The sequence below is a fragment of the Mobula hypostoma genome, chromosome 9 (genome assembly GCF_963921235.1).
Source record: "Mobula hypostoma chromosome 9, sMobHyp1.1, whole genome shotgun sequence".
Lineage (NCBI taxonomy): Eukaryota > Metazoa > Chordata > Chondrichthyes > Myliobatiformes > Myliobatidae > Mobula > Mobula hypostoma.
In genome coordinates, this window is record NC_086105.1 from 87530193 (window position 1) to 87552314 (window position 22122).

Below are 22122 nucleotides of genomic sequence, written 5' to 3' on the forward strand. Positions count from 1 at the left end.
GGGGGCATTAACGGAAGTTAGAGAAGTCAATGTTCATGCCAACAGGTTGGAGGCTACCCAGACAGAATATAAGGTGTTGTTCCTCCAACCTGAGTGTGGCTTCATCTTTACAGTAGAGGAGGCCGTGGATAGACATGTCAGAATGGGAATGGGACGTAGAATTAAAATGTGTGGCCACTGGGAGAACCTGCCTACTCTGGTGGACAGAGTGTAGGTGTTCAGCGAAACGGTCTCCCAGTCTGCGTTGGATCTCACCAATATATAGAAGGCCGCATCGGGAGCACCGGACGCAGTATATCACCCCAGCCAACTCACAGGTGAAGTGTCGCCTCACCTGGAAGGACTGTCTGGGGCCCTGAATGGTGGTGAGGGAGGAAGTGTAAGGGCATATGTAGCACTTGTTCCGCTTACAAGGATAAGTGCCTGGAGGGAAATTGATGGGAAGGGATGGGGGCAAAGAATAGACAAGGGAGTCGCTTAGGGAGCGATCCCTGCGGAAAGCAGAAAAAGGTCGGGGGGGGGGGGAGGATAGATGTGCTGCCACCAATCTCCCTCCCAACACTTATCCTTGTAAGCAGAACAAGTGCTACACAAGTGTTACACTTCCTCCCTCACCACCATTCAGGGCCCCAGACACTGCTCTAATGCGAAGAGAGCTAAACCCAATAAATATAACATCAATACCACAGCCCTGAGCGAGACCTGGCTTGCAGGAGAGGGCAAACTTTGTAAAAGGGGTGAGAGATGCACATTCTTTTGGAGTGGCAGAGGACATCAAAACTGACATGAGGCTGGGGTTGAATTTGCAGTGAAGATTGTGATCACTGACAAGCTTGCTGGACCTCCAAAAGGTGTGGATTACTGGCTCATGACCATGAAACCTCCCCTGTCACATGGAGTAACCCAGATGATGTCAAGGACAAGTTCTATGAAAAACGGCACTCAGTTATTGCCACTTTTCCCCAAGTGGACAAGCAAGACTTCCAACACAAGAGTAGGCTCTGACAGCACTTCCTGGGATGGGAAATATGGTGTTGGCTGCTGCAACAGTCTTTTCACTACTCCAGACATGCGCCAAACATGAACTGTTGATCACCAACACCATCTTCTACCTTCTCACCTGTAACAGAACTTCATGGATGCATCCCCACCCTAAGCACTGGCATCTAATTGACATCCTCATCATCAGACAGGCAGGATGCAAGGGTGACAAAATCTATGTGTGGTGCTGAACGTTGGACAGACCACTGTCTCATCTAAATTGAGCATCCATATCCAGCCAAGGAAAGAAAGCCCCAGGACAGCTTCAAGCTGAAAAGCAGCAACATAAAGCGGGCTTTTCTTGACACTTTGGAAGACAACTTAAACTCCTACTCTGCTACAAAGATTCTGGGGCCTGCTACCAGAGAGCACGAGGACTGGTTTGATGCAAACTGTCAACATCAAATTGCTGGATCATCTCCACAAAGCTTTCCACAGTGACCCCAAGTCCATTTCAAATACCTACAATATATAAAGGCCAATACAACACAAACTTTGCCAGATTCAGGATTCCTGGACCCGATGAGATTCGGGCATATGCAGATAGGATGATTTGAAGAACTTCTACACTGCATGAAAAGACAAAATACCAGCTGAGACCTACAAGGAATATGGTGCAGTGTTGACAGAAAAGCTCTACCAACTCTTCCAACTCATGTGGCAGCAAGAGACAATTCCTCAGGAATTTAAACTTGCATCCATCATCCACCTGTATAAGAGAAAGCAAAACCGACGGTCCTGCGACAACTGTCAGGGAGTATCCTTGCTGTCTATCGCAGCAAGATCTTTGCCAGTGTTCTCAACCACCTCACATCTTGACTAGGGACCACACGCACACACACACACACACACAATCATGTATAATTTTGAAAAATAAGTTGGTAAGGTCACTGAAAGGAAGTAACTGCACTTTCTTTATAAGAATGGTTTTATTAAAAAAGATGTAGCGTGCTTATTTATTACATTCTAATTGAACCTTTAAAGTAAACCAGACACGTTTTGTAAAACAAGTTTTCAGGAAATAATCCAGTACTGGCTGACTAATTGGAGGGACACCTGTAATGAATTTGCTTTGCATCATTAGGTTGTAGAGATTGATCTTGAGACACAATGGTTGCAAACAATCAGAGGCAATAATGGATGTTGAGAAGCTATCTAGCTGTAGAAACACATTTAAATCACAATATTTCTGATTAAATGATCTGAGGTGATCTGAGAAAATTGAAAGAATACAACTCTCACAAAAATACAAACCACTCTTCCTTCACTTTACACATCCTGAAGCTCAAGGAAATCTAGTTCTTCCCGCCAGTGATTGACATAAACATTAATTTCCAGAACTCGTTTACGATTGCGGGCTATTTCATCCATGTGCAGCTGCCAAACAAAAAGTATGTTACTACATTGCAAATTCAAACATCACTGTTGTTTTCTGAGGTACAATGCTCAAACAACGAGTAATACTTTCAATCATCTCTAGATTACAGTACTTATAATACCTAATACAATGGAAATGCTACATAAATAGTTGTTATACCGTATTGTTTAGGGAATAATGGCGAGAAAAGAAGTCTGTACATGTTCAGTACAGACGCAACCATCATAGCTCTTCTGGGAATGCTGATGCTGCCTCGGCATCAACCGATCCCGATTTTCCTGTGATCTTTAAGTTCTTGAGGCTGTAGCGCTTTGCATAGCTAGCCAGCCATCCCTTACTAGCTTTAAACTCCTTCCTCTCCCCCACAACAAAAGTAGCGACTGAACGAGACGCGAGGCGAACAATGCTCAAACAACGAGAGCTGGAGAGAGAACTTCCAGGTTTTCCCGTCCGCGTTGGTTGAATCCGCGCATGCGGAACCTGTGGATAAGGAGGGCCGACTGTATATTCCTCCCACCTAATTTTCTTTAACCTGTTTGAGAAGGTAGGCCAAGTGATCCTCGGCGGTTTTGCGTTACTAGCCTTGTATCTTTTAACGCTTCTAGAAGGTTACAGGGGGAAGAAGACTAAACACCTTGAGATTTGATGGAGCATCTCCTCAATTTGGTATGTGCCATATACTACCAAAATTGTTATAAATTAGTAAGAGATACCCAATTATTTATAATTGCCCTGATTTTCTCATTTTCCTGCCCCTTTATTCCCAGCATGGTAAGCAAACGTTCCTAGCTCAGACTAGAAATTAACTGGCCATGGAAGAAAAACAGCAGGACAGAATTGGAGAATGTCAAGTACACTCACTGTGGAATGTGAGTTTAAGCCCTCACATCCTGTCAGAAAGCAGACTAATACAGTGCTATAATGGGCACCTTAGCTCTAAGACATGAAGGTAACAAATTTGGCAATTTCTAGTTTTGCTTCATTGAACTCTTCTCTCATCTGTTTGAACATTTGAGTTGCCCTTTGGTCCTAGATCAGTTTTTTCCCTTCTTTTCCCTATCCTCAATTTTCTTTTAACCCTTGAAACTAATGGACTGCACATTTGGTTACAGATGCTGTATGTTTTTTTTTCCACCAGCACACCCAATATACAGCTCGAGTGGAAGGACTATTCAGGTATATGAGGTGTCATAACCCAATCTGATTTTATCCTCACCTGAGATAAGTTCCTCTACCAAGGCTCTACCAAGATAGTTTTTAAGAGAATGAGTGTTTGCTGTTCCTTGTCCAGTGAAGCCCTGGAATAAGTATTTCCCCCATAAACCTGCTGATACTACATTAACCAGCTATAATTATCATCAAAAAGTTTTTGCATTAAATTTGCACCATGGAATCTTCTGCTTGAGTAAAGAACTATGGGAGTGCTACCTGTCATATATGTACTGTCTGAAGTTCAGACAAACTAAATTGAGAAATGGGATTTAACAAATTCCACACACTATTCTGAAGAGAAGCAGAGTTGTAGTTCCATGCCAATATCCATTCCTCAATTACCAGGTTCTCAAATACATCTGATCAAGTACATTATTGCAGTGGGATCTAACAATATGGAAACCGGTTTTATATATTTACAGAAGTAACTAAAAGAGAATTTCATTTTAGAAGTCTATAGATTGTGAAAGGAATTCGTTAAAATGCATATTTCTGTATATTTTGCTGATTTGTCATAGGAATTACTGTAAATGAAACAAATTACATTAAGCTTTCATTACCACTCACTATCCTCAGTGTTTTCTGTTCATCTGAATTTAACTCTAGAAAAATAACTTGCAGAACTAAAGCATTTTATCCATCCTTACCTTCTCAATCATGTCTCTGAGCCAGGCATTTGCCTTTGTAACCATTTTGTCTTCTTGGTTGTCAATCTTAAGCAGATGTAAGTCATGTGATGCATTAATTGTATTCATAACTGTATCTTTATCAATAAAGAGCTGCATAAAAAAAATCAAAATGTGTTGAGAAAGCATCTTTGCCAAGTTCAACTAAACTTGCATTTTTAAACATCAAGTCCCAATAGGTGTTTTTCTGGAAATTGGTATATTCTATTTAGTTTGCCATTGGCTATGGGATTAAAGAGAGGATAGTTGGGTTCATTATAAATTGTTAACCTGCACAGGATCCAATAATAATCTGAACAATACTTACCATGGTAATTCATTCAAAATCAAGGCACGTGAATAAAATCTTATGTTAGAGCATGTTTTGTGATATTGCTAGTGGTAAAGCAATCTGTTTCATATCAAGAGTTATCCATAAAGAAAGTGAGTGTTACTGATGTTTCAAAGGAGTATATACCACATGCAAATTATTTACAGTGCCTTGAACCTCAACTCTTTGTTAGTAGTGAGGAGATGATGGTGTTGAGTATTATAACCAGGGATTTTGATCAATTTAACTGAGAATTTTTATTTGTGTATTACATGTTCCTTTTTCAACAACAGGGCCCCAAAACAGGGAAAATTGCAAAGCATGTAAAATTAAAACTCAAAAACTGAAATGCCAGCAGTTCAAAAGTATTCATCCCTCTTTGCTCAGTACCTCGCTGAACCACCTCTCGCAGCTATTACAGCCGGTAGTCTTTTTGGATAAGTCTCTATTAGCCTGGCATGTGTTCTCCAGACTTCCCCTTCCTCAAGTCCACAATCAATTCCTTGGTCTTGCTGACGTTGAGTGCAAGGTTGTTGTTACAACTCCATTCAACCAGCTGATCCATCTCATACCTGAGATTCTGCTAACAGTGGTGTCATCTGCAAATTTATAGATAGCATTTGAGCTGTGCCTAGCTATACAGTCATGAGTATAGAAAGAGTAGAGTGGTAGGCTAAGCATGCATCCTTGAGATGCATTTGTGCTGATTGTCAGCAAGGAATGTTATTACCAATCCACACTGACTCATCTCCTGATAAAGAAGTCAAGAATCCCGTTGCAGGGGCCCAGATTTGGAAGCTTATTAATTTGTAGTGAAGGGATGATGGTGTTAAACAGCAGCCTTGTTTAGGTATTGCTGTTGCACAGGTCTTCCCAGGTCGCGTGAAGAGCCAGTGAGATGGCTTCTGCTGTGAACCTGTTGAGGCAATAGGCAAAATGTAGTAGTTCCAGGTCCTTGCTCAGACAGGAATCAATTCAAGCCATTACAAGCCTTTCAAAAGCATGCCATCACACTGCTACAGGGTAATAGGCATTGAGGCAGTATACTCTGCTCTTCTTGGGCGATTCAGAAATAGCTTCTTCCCTCTGCCGTATTTCTGAATGGTCCACAAACCCTTGAACACTACCTTGTTATTTCTTTCCCATGTGCTATTAATTGTTGTCATTTTATGTCTTTGTACCATATGGCTGCAAAACAACAAATCTCACATCAAACAAGTCAGTGATAATAAACCTGATTCTGATGCTTACCATGTGACTGGCAATTAATTTGATCACATAATTACCAGTGACTAACCAGCCATCCTTGTAATGGCCAACATTTTACACCCAATCCCTCCTCCTCTCTAATTAAACAGTATTTGAATGGTCACCCAATCTTTACCTTTTGCTAATCTTCAGTAGGGCTAAACTGGCTAACCTTACTCAAAAGCTTCTGAAAGCCCTGGAATCTGAATTAAGATCATAGGTAGTAGTTACAGCTGCAATATTGTGTTGTTGCTCAGTGGGGACGTGTGTGTAATTAGGACAACAATGGACAATAGGGTGGCTGGACTTGAATATATAACAGTACAGGAATAGAATAAAAGTGTTTACTTATAGATCCTGCGATATTACATCTGACTGATTCGGAGAGAATGAGGCTGGATTTGAAAAACTGAAAAGTTACAAAGCACACATTTCTCTGCAAGGTGTTCAAATTGTTCAACATGAACCTCCCTTCACCCTTTTTCATCTAATGTAGTCAGCAAACACTTCTCTTATCACCGTGACAGTTCCTTTAGATTTCCTTACAGAGCATCTATTGCCATTAGCCTCAACTTACTACTAATAATAGTTTTGCAAACAGGAGGAATTCTGCAGATGCTGGAAGTTCGAGCAACACACATCAAAGTTGCTGGTGAACGCAGCAGGCCAGGCAGCATCTCTAGGAAGAGGTAGAGTCGACATTTCGGGCTGAGACCCTTCGTCAGGACACTTTGATGTGTGTTACACTAATAATAGTTTACACATTCTCACTGTTCTATAGAAAGAAGCTTCTCCTGGTTTCCCCTAGTAAATTGATTAATATGATTGGAGTCACTATTTAATGTTCAGAGTCACAGACAAGTTCAGAAACAAGTCCTTTGACTGATCAAGTCAACGTTGGCCATAAAGAACTAATTTATACCAATCCCACATAAATCCTATTTTCTATTCTTCCCACGTTCTCATCAACCCATCTTGGGTTGTACACTTACCTGCACACCAAGGACAATTTACAGTAGTGAATTAACCTACCAATTTGTGGACTCTTGTGTTAGAGTGATGCTATGGAAAGGGGGGGGGGTGGTATAAGATGGTGCACTCTTTTTTTAAAGTTTTATTGAGATGCAGTACAGAGTGGGTCCTCTGGCACTTCGAGCTTTGCTGGCCATCAGTCTCCCAGTTTTATCCTAGCCTAATCATGGAACAATTTATAAAGACCAATTAACATACCAACCAGTTCAACTTGTGGGAGGAAACCAGAGCATCCAAGGGAACCCACACAGTCACAAGGAGAATGTACAAACTCCTGAACTGAACCCGGTCACTGGTACTGTAAAGTGTGTGCTAACCACCGTGCCGCACTTTTAACTGTATTCACACATAAGAGGCATGTAAATATAAGTCACCCATATTCAAGGGAATGGAAGAGAGAACATCAAACATTGAATTTTATGATTAATATTTAGTAACAAAAGCTGTACAAAATAGAACTTTTGCTTTTTTTCCCCAGAAACAAACATGAAAGTACTCTTACAGCTCGAAGTTCTTCTGGCATTTCCTCATCCCCATCACTCTTTCCCATCTTGTCGTAACTGCTCATAGCAATTTCTAACATGTTCTCATGGTTACGGTTTTCCATGTCCCGGCACTGGGCTATTGTAGGTTATGTTAAAGTTGCAAATACAATAAATTATTATTTAATTCAAAAAACAGTGTTACATTTTTTTTCCTGAATGAATTGATTTTTAGTGGTGTGGTCTTGGGCAACAGATCTTAATTGTCACAAATAGGTGACAGTGCCATCTTCAAACTGATCATGAAGGAAGCATGTATCCAATGGATAAGAGTATAGTTGACGTTTAGGACCAAAACCCTTCAGCAGCTCAAAACATCAACTATGCTCTTTTCTATTGATGCTGCCTGGCCTGCTGAGTTCCTCCAGCAGTTTGTGTGTGTGTTGTAGATTTGTACTCTTGCTTTAATGAAATAGAACTTTATTTATTCAGGTTCAATATAGCAGGCTTCTGCTACAAGATGGGGATCTGTGATTCGTGTATGTTTTAATCTTCTGGAAGAATCCTGGTACTCCACTTATCAACTGATGAACTGCTTTCAATCTTCACAATCTGATCTCTTTTACATTGCAAATGATGATTGCTTCACAGGGTAACCCTAAGCTTCCTGCTACCTGAGACTATAACTTTCTGTTCCACTCCCACTCTGACCTTTCTGTCTGTGACTTCCTGCACTGTTACAATGTAACCCGAGGAAAAGCACCTCACCTTCAATCTGGACACACTGTAGGCTTGCTTCTAGACTGTTCTGATTTCTACAATTTAAGGCAGCTCAATTTATCTGTATTGGAGATGGCCACTCCATCTGGGATATTGGATTATCCTTCTTCCATTAGATTACCCAATAATGCCATAGCTTTTATGTTTCTTTTCTCTCCCTCTAATTGACCCCATTTAAGGTGAGGGATTACTAACCCATGGAGGTGGATTGTCCTGTCATTTGACAATGAGAATGCAGGATTTGGGCAAAATGAATCCAAGATTTCATGAACCATGATCAGTGATGAGGACATTTGCGGATGTTGCTGGAGTTATGGAGACGTTGAGAAGGTTGGAACTTTATTGAGGCATTGGAGAAAGGGAACCAGCTTTGAGAATGAGAGGACATGGGGTTGGTGAAAATATTGAGAGTTAATAGAAACCTTAAAATTCAAAGCAAATTTATTATCAAGGGACTTGTAGATCACCATGTACAACCCTGAGATTCATTTTCTTGTGGGCCTGCACAGTAAATTCAAGAAACACAACAGAATCAACGAAAGACCACACCTACAGTGCAGACAAACAACCAACCTGCAACCTTAGGGGGAATTCTTTTAGCCAGAGGGAGGTCAGTATATGCCAGAGTAAGTGGTTGAGGCTAGTATAGGAATCGTAAAGGTGTAGAGGGATGTGGACAAATGGGAGTAGCTTAGATGGGGATCTTATTTGGCAAGGGCTCGGCCTGTCTAAGCTGTAACTCTCTGACTGTGCTCTGAATAGTGGAAAAAGCTTGGACTGATTGGCCAATTTCCTTCTCCACCCCGGCCAGGAGCAGGAGTCAGAGGGCATCACTGCCTGGTATGGAGGTACAGGATTGAAGGAGGCTGCAGAAGGATGTAGACATAGTCAGATTTGGCACAGCCCAGTCCACTCCACCACTGAGGACCCTCCCCATCCAGGACATGTCCCCTTCTTATTACAACCAGCAGGGAGTATGTACAGAAGTCTGAAGACCGATGTTCAATATTTTAGAAATGGCTTCTTCCTCTCTGCCATCAGATCTTTGGTCCATGAACACTAGCTTACTACTCTTTTTTGCACTATTACTGTAACCCATAGTAATTTGTATTGCACTGTACTGCCTCAACCCAATGCATTTCATGATATGTCATTGATACTAAATCTGATTCTGATTGTGGAGAACCATCTCTAGCCAGGGAGTCGAGGAGATGGGGGAGAATTAGAGCTGTGTATATTGATTAAAAATAAGGGACCCACCTTGTTCTCAGTACTCTGGTCTGAATAAAGATTTTTTTTTTTTAAAACCAATGTAGATGACTTTATTTACAGCTGAACCCCATGCAGCCCTGGTCTCACATTATCAGATGTTTGCCTATCCAATCCAACCCCCCACCCCCCACCGACCCGCCGCCCAGCACTCCTACCTCCTGTGCGATTAAATACTGTAATGTTCGTCCTCTCTTTCACCAAAGGGGTCCCAGACCTGAACTGTGCTTCTCTCTGCATTGAAGTTGCCTGATGTGATGAGTGTTTCCAGCACTTTCTAACAGTATTTCAGATTTCCAGCACAGGCTGATTATTTTTAAAATTTTCTGATTACACATACTTTACTGTACTGCTTCAGCACTTTGTAATAAAAGCTGCATTAAACAGAATGACTTTAAACAGCAGGCACACAGAAAAATAAATGCATTTATACTTTTTATTTTGGGTAAAGATAAAACTTGCATGGAACCAAAATGATATTGGATTCAAATGTTCTTAAATTGAATGAGTTTTAACATAGTTGTATTGGGAAAAAAAGAAACAAAAATATGTTCCCAAGCTGTAATTCAATCAGAACTAAATATGACACTCCTCAGAGAATAGCATTCAGCCAAATACACTGCTGAATTAAAATGACTTAATATAAGCTGGATATCTAATAGTTATAGAGAGTTTTGGAGGTGGTTATTACATACCTAAATTTTAAAGTGGTGTAATGCTGATTCAGATGACAAGGGCAGAATTAAAGTTAATTAAAAGCTCAAAGTTAACTGAACTGAAGAATGTCAAAAGATGAAAAGGGCTTTTGTTTTGGACTAGTGGCCTAATGGCAATGTTGCTAAATGAAAACCACCACTGATAACAATGAAAGCATTTGTCAAAGCTTTGTCAAAGGCACGTTGTGCCTTATGAGCCTGATTGAATTTTTTTAGGATGTGACTAAAAACATTGAGGAAGGTAGAACCATTGATGTAGTGTATATGGATTTCAGCAAGGCATTTGATAAGGTACCCCATGCAAGGCTTATTGAGAAAGTAAGGAGGCATGGGATCCAAGGGGACATTGCTTGTGGATCCAGAACTGGCTTGCCCACAGCAGGCAAAGGATGGTTGTAGACAGGTCATATTCTGCATGGAGACTGGTGACCAGTGGCATGCCTCAGGATCTGTTCTGGGACCCCTTCTCTTGATTTTTATAAATGACCTGGATGAGGAAGTGGAGGGATGGGTTAGTAAATTTGCTGATGACACAAAGGTGTTGTTCATAGTTTGGAGGGCTGTCAGAGGTTACAGCAGAACATCGATAGAATGCAAAACTGGGCTGAGAAGTGGCAGATAGAGTCCAACCCAGATAAGTGTGAGGTGGTTCATTTTGGTACATCAAATATGATGGCAGAATATAGCATTAATGGTAAGACTCTTGGCAGTGTGGAGGATCAGAGGGATCTTGGGGTCCTAGTCCGTAGGACACTCAAAGCTGCTACACAGGTTGACTCTGTGGTTAAGAAGGCATCGGTGCATTGGCCTTCATCAATCGTGGGATTGAGTTTAGGAGCAGAGAGGTAATGTTATAGCTATAGAGGACCCTGGTCAGACCCCACTTGGAGTACTGTGCTCAGTTCTGGTCACCTCACTACAGGAAGGATGTGGAAACCATAGAAAGGGTGCAGAGAAGACTTACAAGGATGTTGCTTGGATTGGGAAGCATGCCTTATGAGAATAGGTTGAGTGAACTCAGCCTTTTTTCCTTGGAGTGACGAACGATGAGAGGTGACCTGATAAGAGGTGTACAAGACCTCATGAGCAGGTGAGAAGTAGAAACCACAGAGTGAGAGGGAGGTCTCAGAACTACTGTTGAAGAGAGAGAGAAAACTTCTTCACAGTGGGCATACTATGGACTCATTTTCAAGGACTCTACAACTCATGTTCTCAGCAACAAGTATACCCCTTTGGATATTGCTGGGGGGGGCGGGGAATGACCTATCAGGGCACAGAAGCAGCTGTCTGGCCAGTGCCTCTGAGTTTCGGCAGGAAAGGCTGAAGTCAGGGAGAAGGACAGCGATAGGAGACTTGATAGTTAGATTGCTCAAACTTTCGATATAGCCCCCCCCCCACCATTCCCCATTCACATTTCCCTCTCTCACCTTATCTCCTTACCTGCTCATCACCTCCCTCTGGTGCTCCTCCCCCTTTTCTTTCTTCTACAGCCTTCTGTTCTCTCCTGTCAGCTTCCTCCTTCCCTAGCCCTGTATCTCTTTCACCAATCAAACTTCTCAGTTCTCTACTTCACCCTCCCCCCTTCCTGGTTTCACCCATCACCTTGTGTTTCTCCTGCCCTCCCCTCACCTTCTTACTCTGACTCCTCATCATTTTTCCTCCAGTCCTGATGAAGGGTCTCGGCTCAAAAGTCAACTGTACTCTTTTCCATAGATGCTGTCTGGCCTGCCAAGTTCCTCCAGCATGTAGTGTGTATTGAAAGGAAATTACAGGCTAGTTAGCCTGACTTCAGCGGTTGGGAAGATGTTGGAGTCTATTATTAAGGATGAAATTTTGGGATACTTGGAGGCACATGATAGAATGACGTCTGACATCTGTTGGAATTCTTTGAGGAAATAACAGGCAGGATAGACAAAGAAGAATCACTGGATGTTGCGAATTTGGATTTTCAGAAGGCCTTTGACAAGGTGCTACACATGAGGCTGCTTAACAATATAAGGTATTACAGAAAGGATACTAGCATGAATAGAAGATTGGCTGATACGAAGAGTATTGACCCCTGATGCAAAGAGTATTATGGTCTCCACCCGATCACAGACACTTTCTTTGTTTTCTTCTACATTGCCACGTAAAACATGTAATTTCTAATATTCCCTGTTCTGATCGAAGGTTGCCAACTTGAATCAGTAATTTTTTTGTCGTCTTCATATCGCAAGTTGATTAAACTGCTAACTGTTCCTGATGTGTCTGCTCTTAGCTGACACAACACTGGATGAAAGCTAGGACTTCATCTAGCTACACAGTGTGGTACCATAAGGGGTGGGAAGTTCAAGGGGGATATTAGAGGAAGGTTTTTTACTCAAAGAGTGGTTGGTGCGTGGAATGCACTGCCTGAGTTAGTGGTGGAGGCAGATGCACTAGTGAAATTTAAGAGACTGCTAGACAGGTATATGGAGGAATTTAAGGTGGGGGGTTATATGGGAGGTAGGGTTTAAGGGTCGGCACAACATTGTGGGCCGAAGGACCTGTACTATGCTGCACTATTCTATGTTCTAAGATGATGACAGGCATTAATCATGTGGATAGTCAGAGGCTTTTTTCCAGGGCTGAAATGGCTAACACAAGAGGGCACAGTTTTAAGGTGCTTGGAAGTAGGTACAGAGGAGATGTCAGGAGTAAGTTTTATTTTATACGCAGAGAGTGGTGAGTGTGTGGAATGGACTGCCGGCGACAGTGGTGGAGGCGGATACGATAGGGTCTTTTAAGAGACTCCTGAATAGGTACATGGAGCTTAGAAAAATAGAGGGCTATGGGTAACCCTAGGTAATATCTAAGGTGAGGACATGTTCGGCAGAGCTTTGTGGGCCAAAGAGCCTGTATTGTGCTGTAGTTCTTCTATGTTTCTATGTAAGCACTTCTTTAGCATTAAAGGTTGCAAGATGATCATTTTGTGAGATTCAGACAACTCATGAAGTAGATGGGATAACGGATAAATATCCTAAAGCTTTACTGCAATATCATTTGTGCATCGATAGAGTGTTCCCTGAAGTAATTAAATGAAGTGGATGCAGTCCATGATAGGTCACCTACATTTGGTTTTATAGGATCAATAAACTTCTCTGATTTCCCCAGGTTAAAGCACTGAGAATGAAATGTTCATATAAAAGGATATAAAGCCTGGACATTTTCAGTATAAGTTGTAACCATTTCTGAAATATTTCGTTCAAATTCTCTGCTTGCTTCCTGAAAAACCAAATTTAAAAAGTTAAAACCAACAGCATTGACTGACACACAGTCTCACAGCATTGAAATCAGTTCCCAGACGTAACTTCTATTTCTTTCACCTCCAGGGTTTCAACATTGTGGAACCCCCTTCACCTCTTTCAGCCCATTTCTTTATCCTATAATATCCAGCTTTAAAATTAGAGCCTGGTTTAATCTAATTGTTATCTTCGGATCACTCCTGAATTAGGGCAAGAGGTATTGATAGCCAACTTATTCTTAAAAAAAAAGCGCTAGACAAAAAAAATCTCCAAATACAGTGCAAACTTTAAAAGGCTAAACTAAAACTGAAGGCCAAAGAACAGGTGTTCCATAACTTGGAAAAATCTTGTGATTTTCCTGTACCACCTTGTGTACACGATTTCCTCTACAACTTTGGAAGATAAGTCCTTGAGGCAATGAAAATGGCATCTTTTTAATGTACCAGAAACTCGTTACACCATCTTAAACCACGAACATAATTGCAAAGTGATTTAGCCAAGATTGAGTGTTAACAGTGAAGACACCTGATAAAGTGCAATACAGTTTTGTGGAAAATAAAAGTTCATGGTATAACATGCAATATGTTGGCATGGATACAAAACTGGCTGGTGAAATTGGCAGAATGGGCATTTGTCTGGTTGGCAATATGTAAAGAATGATATGTAACAGGGATCACTGCTGGGGCCTCAACCTTTTACAATTTATAAAATGACATGGATGATGCAACTGGAGGCATCACTATTAAAGCTGCTGATGAAACAAAGAAAGACAGGAATGTAAAATGTGGTGATGATACTACAAAGGGGATATTGATACATTAAGTGTACAGGCAAAGATCTGGAAAATAGAATATAATGTGGAAAAATGTTAAATTACTGTTATTTTCCTTGCTAAAATAGACAAAAGGTATATTTCCTAAATGGAGAGAGTTGCAAAAAATTCTAAAAGGCAGAGGATCAGGAAGTTAGACAGAGAGAGAGAGAGAGACAGAGAGAAGCAGAATTAGGTCTTTTGGCCAATCGATTCTGTCCCGCCATTTCGTAAAGGCTGATCCATTTCCTTCTCAACCCCATTCTCCTGCTTTCTCCCCATAACCTTTCACGCCCTGTCTAATCAAGAACCTGTCAACCTCCGCTTTAAATACATCCAATGGCATGGTCTCCACAGCCACCTACATCAATGAACTCAATACCTCTTTATCTCCATTTCAAATAGATGTCCCTCTATTCTGAAGCTGTGCCCTCTGGTCCTAGACTCCCCCACTATAGGAAACATTCATGCCACATCCACTCTATGTTTTTCAACATTTGAAAAGTTTCAGTGAGAAGCCCCTTCATTCTTCTAAATTCCAGCAAGTAGAGCTCAAGACCCATCAAACGTTCCTCATAAGATAACCTTTTTATTCCCGGAATCATTCTCGTGAATCTCCTCTGAACCCTCTCCAATATCAACACATCCTTTCTTAGCCCAAAACTGCTCACAATACTCCAAATGAGAATTTTCTCACCACCAATTCAACTTGCAAGTTAACATTTAAGTTCCTTTGCACCCTTTTAGGAAATAGTCTACACTTTTGTTCCTTCTACCAAAGTGTATGACCATACACTTCCTGACACTATACTCCACCTGCCATTTCTCTTTAAATATCCAGGTCCTTCTGCAGTCTCCCTGCTTCCTTAACACTACCTACCCCTCCACCTATCTTCGTATCATCTGCAAACTTGGCCACAAGCCATCAATTCTGTCATATAAATCATTAACATATAATGTAAAATGAAGTGGTCCCAACACCAACTGCTGTGGAACACCACTAGTCGTGGGCAGCCAACCAGAAGAGGCTCCCTTTATTCCCACTCTTTGCCTCCTGCCAATCAGCCAATCCTCTATCCATGCTAATATCTTAACTTGTTAAGCAACCATGTGTGGCACCTTGTCAAAGGCCTTCTGAAAATCCAAGTGCACAATGTCGACTAATTCTCCTTTCTCTGTCATGCTTGCTATTTCCTCAAAGAGTTCCACAGGTTTGTCAAAATTTTCCCTTAAGGAAACAATGTTGACTTTGACCTATTTTATATGTGCCTCCAAATACCCAGAAACCTCATCCTTAACAATCGACTCCAACATCTTCCCAACCACTGAGGTCAGGCTATCTAGCCTCTTATTTCCATTCTTCCGCCTCCCTACATTCTGGAAGAGTGGAATGACATTTGCAATTTTCCAGTCCTCTGGAACTGTGCCTGAATCTAGCGATTCTTGAAAGATCATTACTGATGCCCTCCCAATCTCTTCAGCTACTTCTTTCAGAACCCTGGGGTGTTGGTCCATCTGGTCTGGGTGACTTACCTACCTTCATACCTTTCAGCTTCCTAAGCACCTTCTCCTTAGTATTAGCAATTGTACTTCTGTCCCCTGAAACTCTTGAAGTTCCGGTATACTGCGTGTTCTGCCCTTCAGGCAATTCACTTATGTTTTTCTATGTGCTTAAGCACACTCAGCTTTTATTTCAATGAGCAGTTTCTGGTTTGTATTCGGGCACTTTCTGTGCAGACAGGAAGTAGTAAGAATAAAAGCACACTGGCTGGCAGGAAGCCAGAGGTGGATCCTGATATGCCTGAGAGTCTGTTGGTTCATCAGTATGTTAAGGAGAATTATTGTGATATGTTAATCATTTTTACTGATGGATCAAAAGATAATTTAACAGGGAATGTTGGTGTGGCTGTTTGTGTGCCTGAATTACAGTAACAATAAAGAAACGTCTTCCTAACTATTTATTAGTATATACTGCTGAGCTGGTTGCCATCATTTTGGGCTTACAGTGGATGGAAGAAATCTATCCTTGCAAAGTTATAATTTGCACAGATTCTTTTTTTTTTGGTTTTGATTAGTCTTAAAACAGGTTGTTCTAGCAGTAGGTCTGATTTTCTGATTTACTGCTGGACGCTCTTCAAACTTCATTTGATATTTTAAGTATTGGTTTCCATGTCCTCTTCTTATGGGTCCCTGCACATAGAGGTGTTGAGGGGAATGAGCAGGTTGATTGTTCGGTCAAAAAAAGCTGTTAAAAGTTCATCTGTCGATATGGACCTTCCACTCAGCAATTCAGAAGCTAAGGGCTAAGAATTAATGGAATACGGCAAGACCTGTGGGATAATTGGCGCAAGAGGAGATACCTTTACAGAATACATAAAACTGTGGGATTGATGGCAGAAGGGGGTAAAACAAGAAGGGAAGCAATTATATGGACTTGACTTAGAATTGGGCGTAATATACTTAATTATTCCTTGTATGTTGTTGGAAAACATCACTCTGTTGTGTAGGTGTTGGCATCATTATGAAACAGTTGAACACACTCTTTTACAAACTGAAGCATACAAGGTTGAAAGAAAGCAAATGCAGGCTGCAATACTAGCTTTGGGGCTTGACAGTTTTCATTTAAACACTTTACTAAGTTATGAAAGTAACTTTAATTTAATTCACAACATTGTCTCCATTATTTAAAAACTATAGGGCTTTATGGGGTAATTTAGCTTTCAGTTGATAAAGAACTAGTAGGAGGTTTATTTCCCAATTCTCTACCCATCATCGTGGTGGAGGGCCAGGACCGGGAGCAGGACCAGGGGTTTATGTTATGAAAGAAAGAAGTTTCTATCTAAAGCCATCCTGTTGCTTCCCCAACAGAAGCATTGTTTGTAAGTTGATGTTATATTGTTTAGAAGTTCATCTAAAGGTATCAATATGATTTTGCTGAAATAGAATGTAATCTGAGTTTATTAGACACTAACCTAGGCGAATGGTTTACACACATTATTTACAGTACTTGTAGTATTTGCTTGCTGGAATCTTATAATACTTACCTACGGGAAACTTAAGTTCTTACTTAACTGTGCATATTTATTCATGTGAATAGCTATTCTGTATTTTGATGTTTTTCAGTTTCACTCCTTGTTCACTATGCCATGCCATTGAGTATACAATAAGCCCATGGAGCTAGGATGCTATACCCTGACCCTGCCTCTTATGTCATTTTTGAATGGAGTTTGGCTGACTGTCTAGTTGATGTCACAGCACCTCAGCAAGGGCAGTACACTGCTAGTGTCTTCCACAGTGAAGATGGTTGTAGAAGTTATTTAGTTTATCCACCATTTCTTTGCCCCCCTCTAGCATCATTTTCCAGTGGTCCGATATCTACTCTCACCTCTATTTTACTCTTTATATATCTAAAAAAACTTAGGGTATCCTTTTTGATATTATTGGTGAGTTTGCCTTCATACTTCATATTTTCCCTCCTTATGGTTTTTTAGTTGCTTTTTGTTGATTTTTTTTTTAAACTTCCCAAATCTCTAACCTCCCACTAATTTTTTGCTCCATTAAATGTGCCCTCTCTTTTGCTTTTACTTTGATTTTGACTTCCCTTAACAGCCATGGTTGTATCATCCTGGCTTTAGAATACTACTTCTTTGAGGTGTACCTATCCTGTGCCTTCTGTATTTCTCCCAGAAACTCTAGCCATTGCTGTTCAGCTGTCATCTCTGGTAGTGTCCACTTTCAATCAACTTTGGCCAGTTCCTCTCTAATGCCTCTATAATTCCTTTAACTCCACTGGAATCCTGATACATCTGACTTCTCCCTCTCAAGTTGCAAGGTAAATTCTATCATATTATGATCACTGTTTCCTAAGGGTTCCTTTACCTTAAGCTCCCTAATGAAATCTGGTTCATTACACAACACCCAATCCAGTATAACCTTTCTCCTAGTGGGCTCAACCATAAACTGCTCTAAGAAGCCATCCCATAAGCATTCCACAAATTCCCTCTCATGGGATCCAGCACCACTCTGATTTTCCCAAATTATGCGCATATTTTAGATTATGAAGACACGTAGTCCTCTTTTATTGTCATTTAGTAACGCATGCATTAAGAAATGATACAATATTTCCTCCGGTGTAATATCACAAAACACAGGACAGACCGAGACTGAAAAAACTAACAAAACCACATAATTATAACATATAGTTACAACAGTGCAACAATACCATATCTTGATGAAGAAGTCCATGAGCACAGTAAAAAGCACATACTGAAATCACCCATGACTATCTTAACATTGTCCTCTTGATACATGTTTTCTATCTCCTGTTGTAATTTGTAGTCCACATTCTGGCTACTGAGGCCTGTATATAATGCCCATCAGGGTCTTTTTGCCCTTGCAGTTCTTTAACTCTACCCACAAGAATTCTATATCTTCTGATCCAATGTCACTTCTTTCTAAGGATTTGATTTTTTTTTAAACCAAAACAGCCAGGACCTTATCCTTTTTCCTAGCTATGTCGTTGGTGCCAATATGTATCAAGACTTCTGGTTGCTCACCCTCCCTCTTTAGAATGCCATGGACCCGAGATATCCCTGACCCGAGCACCGGGAAGGCGACGTACAATCTCAGTATCCCTTTCCTATCTAGTTCTCATGCAAGGTTCATAAATTATATCCAGGTACTGAGAAACACTAACAACGTTATTGTTTGCTGCTAGGAAAATTGAATACAAAAGAGAGATCATGCTTCATTGATGACATCACACTATCTCCTTACTGATGGAAGGGTGTGTATGCTTTGGAAGCAGTTGAAAGGTTTTCTGTATTGGTATCCAGAAAAGATATCACAAATATTGGAGGGACTAAGCTTGCATCTGCTAGGGTTTGTAAAAATGAGAGTTGGTTTGAATGACACACAAACTATAGTGGGGGATATCTTGATAGTAAAGGTGGGAAGGATATTCTCTCTTGTGGGTGTATCTAGAACCGGGGTGGTCACACTGTCCAAAAGTAAGAGGTTCATCTATTTAAGTAAGAGATATGGTAAAATGTTGTATCAGAAAGTAATGAGCTTTTGGAACCCTATTACTCAAAAAGTGGTGGATGCAGAATTTTTGTATTTTTTTTAAGGTAAATGTGGATAGATATTTGATAAAGGTTACCAGAAGAGCTGAGAATGTGAAATTGATGCTATTATCAGATTAGGTTTATTGCATAGCAGGGCAGGTTTGAGGAGCCTAGTGACCTATTCCCACATTTGCGTACATATGAGATTTGTTTTCAGCAATGGCAATGTGCAGTGCTGAAAATAAATGGTCAGGCATTAATTTACTATCATATTTGGCAATCGTTTTATAAACTCCACAACAATTCTAGATTGTAGTATATTTGACTGATCCCGAGCTGAAGAGGGAAAAATAAATGAGAAATCCAGTTCTTCATTGTTTTCCTAGAGTTGTGGCATCAAAATTCACTTATGTGTGTGTTAGAAGTGTCTCCACACAATTGGCTGACTGAGTTTTGCTCAGTCTGCTTATGTTGACACTTGAAGAAAACACACACACTAATCTGGTACAGGAGTCCAACTAGTACCTATGGTGCTGAGGAACACAACAACCAATCAGCACTAAGGAGTTTTAAATTGTTGTTATCCATCTTCCACCTAACTACAAACCTTCTCCCCGTCTGCATTGGCTTATGAAATCTGAAATTTATTTTTCTTGTTCTGACCCAAAACATTAATTCTGCTTCATTCCCCACATATGCTGTTTGGTTTGCTGAGTGTTGATCTCATTTTTAAATTCCTGTAGATTAGTTATACCTTTTTGGCAATGAAAATTTATCACTTCTTACCTCCAGTTGGTCAACTAATTGCATTTCCAGGTTCATCAGACTGTTCCACAGTTTATGAATCTTCACTCTAAACTGTTGGATCTTATTCTCCATGAGGAAGCTGTCAGTAATACGTTGTAATTCATTCAACTGCTACAGGGAACAAATAATCCAAAAGGTAACCACTGACTGCTAAATGCAATAGCTATTAATTTACCTTCAATAACTTTTATAGCTTCTTTAACACAGCAAAAATGTCTCAACATATACCACTGGAGCATTTTCAAACAAAATAATTGAGGCAAGCTGATATTAAGGAAAGAGACTGAAAGTTTAATCAAGAAAGCATGCTCTAAGTGGTATTTTTTGTTATTTGTTCAAGGGCTGTGGGCCTTGAAGGCTGAACAAGCATTTAACTGCTCATCATTGGTTATGTAGAACAGTCCATGTTCAAAGGCTTCCCTGGTTATACTCCCCATTGATATCCTGAAGTAGGAAGAACAGTCAGAGGTCGTGGTACATAATGGTACCAACGATATAGGTAGGAAAAGGGAGGAGGTCCTGAAAACAGACTACAGGGAGTTAGGAAGGAAGTTAAGAAGCAGGACCACAAAGGTAGTAATCTCAGGATTACTGCCTGTGCCACATGACAGTGAGTATAGGAAGAGAATGAGGTGGAGGATAAATGCGTGGCTGAGGGATTGGAGCAGAGGGCAGGGATTCAGATTTCTGGATCATTGAGACTTCTTTTGGGGCAGGTGTGACCTGTACAAAAAGGACGGGTTACACTTGAGTCCCAAGGGGACCAATATCCTGGCGGGGAGGTTTGCAAAGGCTACTGGGGAGAGTTTAAACTAGAATTGCTGGGGGTGGGAACCAAACTGAAGTGGTGGAGGAAGAGGTGGTTGGCTCACAAATAGAGAAAGCTTGGAGACAGTGTGAGAGGGAGGATAGGCAGGTGATAGAGAAGGGATGCACTCAGACTGATGGTTGGAGATGTGTCTATTTTAATGCAAGGAGTATTATGAACAAAGCAGATGAGCTTAGAGCATGGATCAGTACTTGGAGCCATGACGTTGTGGCCATTACTAAGACTTAGATGGCTGAAGGGCAGGAATTGTTACTTCAAATCCCAGGCTTTAGATGTTTCAGAAAGGACAGGGAGGTAGGCAAAAGAGGTGGGGGCATGGCACTGTTGATCATAGATAGTGTCACGGCTGCGGAAAAGGAGGAAGTCATGGAGGGATTGTCTACGGAGTCTCTGTGGGTGGAAGTTAGGAACAGGAAGGGATCAATAACTCTACTGGGTGTTTTTTTTATAAACCACCCAATAGTAACAGGGACATCGAGGAGCAGATAGTGAGACAGATTCTGGAAAGGTGTAATAATAACAGGGTTGTTATGGTGGGAGATTTTAATTTCCCAAATATCGATTGGCATGTCCCTAGAGCGAGGGGTTTAGATGGGGTGTAGTTTGTTAGGTGTGCTCAGGAAGGTTTCTTGACACAATATATAGATAAGCCTACAAGAGGAGAGGCTGTACTTGATTTGGTATTGGAAATGAACCTGGTCAGGTGTCAGATCTCTCAGTGGGAGGCAATTTTGGAGATAGTGATCACAATTCTATCTCCTTTATCATAGCATTGGAGAGGGATAGGAACAGACAAGTTAGAAAAGCTTTTAATTGGAGTAAGGGGAAATGTGAGGCTATCAGGCAGGAACTTGGAAGCATAAATTGGAAACAGATACTCTCATGGAAATGCACGGAAGAAATGTGGCAAATGTTCAGGGGATATTTGCATGGGGTTCTGCATAGGTACATTCCAATGTGACAGGGAAAGAATGGTAGGCTATAGGAACCATGGTGTACAAATGCTGTTGTAAATCTAGTCAAGAAGAAGAGGTTATGAAAAGTTCAAAAACCTAGGTAATAATAGAGATCTCGAAGATTATAAGGCTAGCAGGAAGGAGCTTAAGAATGAAATTAGGAGAGCTAGAAGGGGCCATGAGAAGGCCTTGGCGGACAGGATTAAGGAAAACCCCAAGGCATTCTACAAATATGT

The 22122-nt window shown here is 40.9% G+C and overlaps 1 protein-coding gene across 1 annotated transcript in view; it reads right to left on the reverse strand.

Moving 5' to 3' along the window:
* Nucleotides 1-1973: 1973 nt before the first annotated feature.
* The window catches only part of drc3 (dynein regulatory complex subunit 3), a 50218-nt gene continuing 30069 nt past the window's right edge, over nt 1974-22122 (reverse strand). The window contains exons 9-13 of the mRNA XM_063057362.1: nt 20081-20212; nt 13327-13397; nt 7410-7533; nt 4279-4410; nt 1974-2418 (exon numbers count right to left, since the gene is read on the reverse strand). Of these exons, the coding sequence (XP_062913432.1) occupies nt 2311-2418; nt 4279-4410; nt 7410-7533; nt 13327-13397; nt 20081-20212 (567 nt within the window). The 3' untranslated portion in view covers nt 1974-2310. The remainder of the gene's footprint in view (nt 2419-4278; nt 4411-7409; nt 7534-13326; nt 13398-20080; nt 20213-22122) is intronic.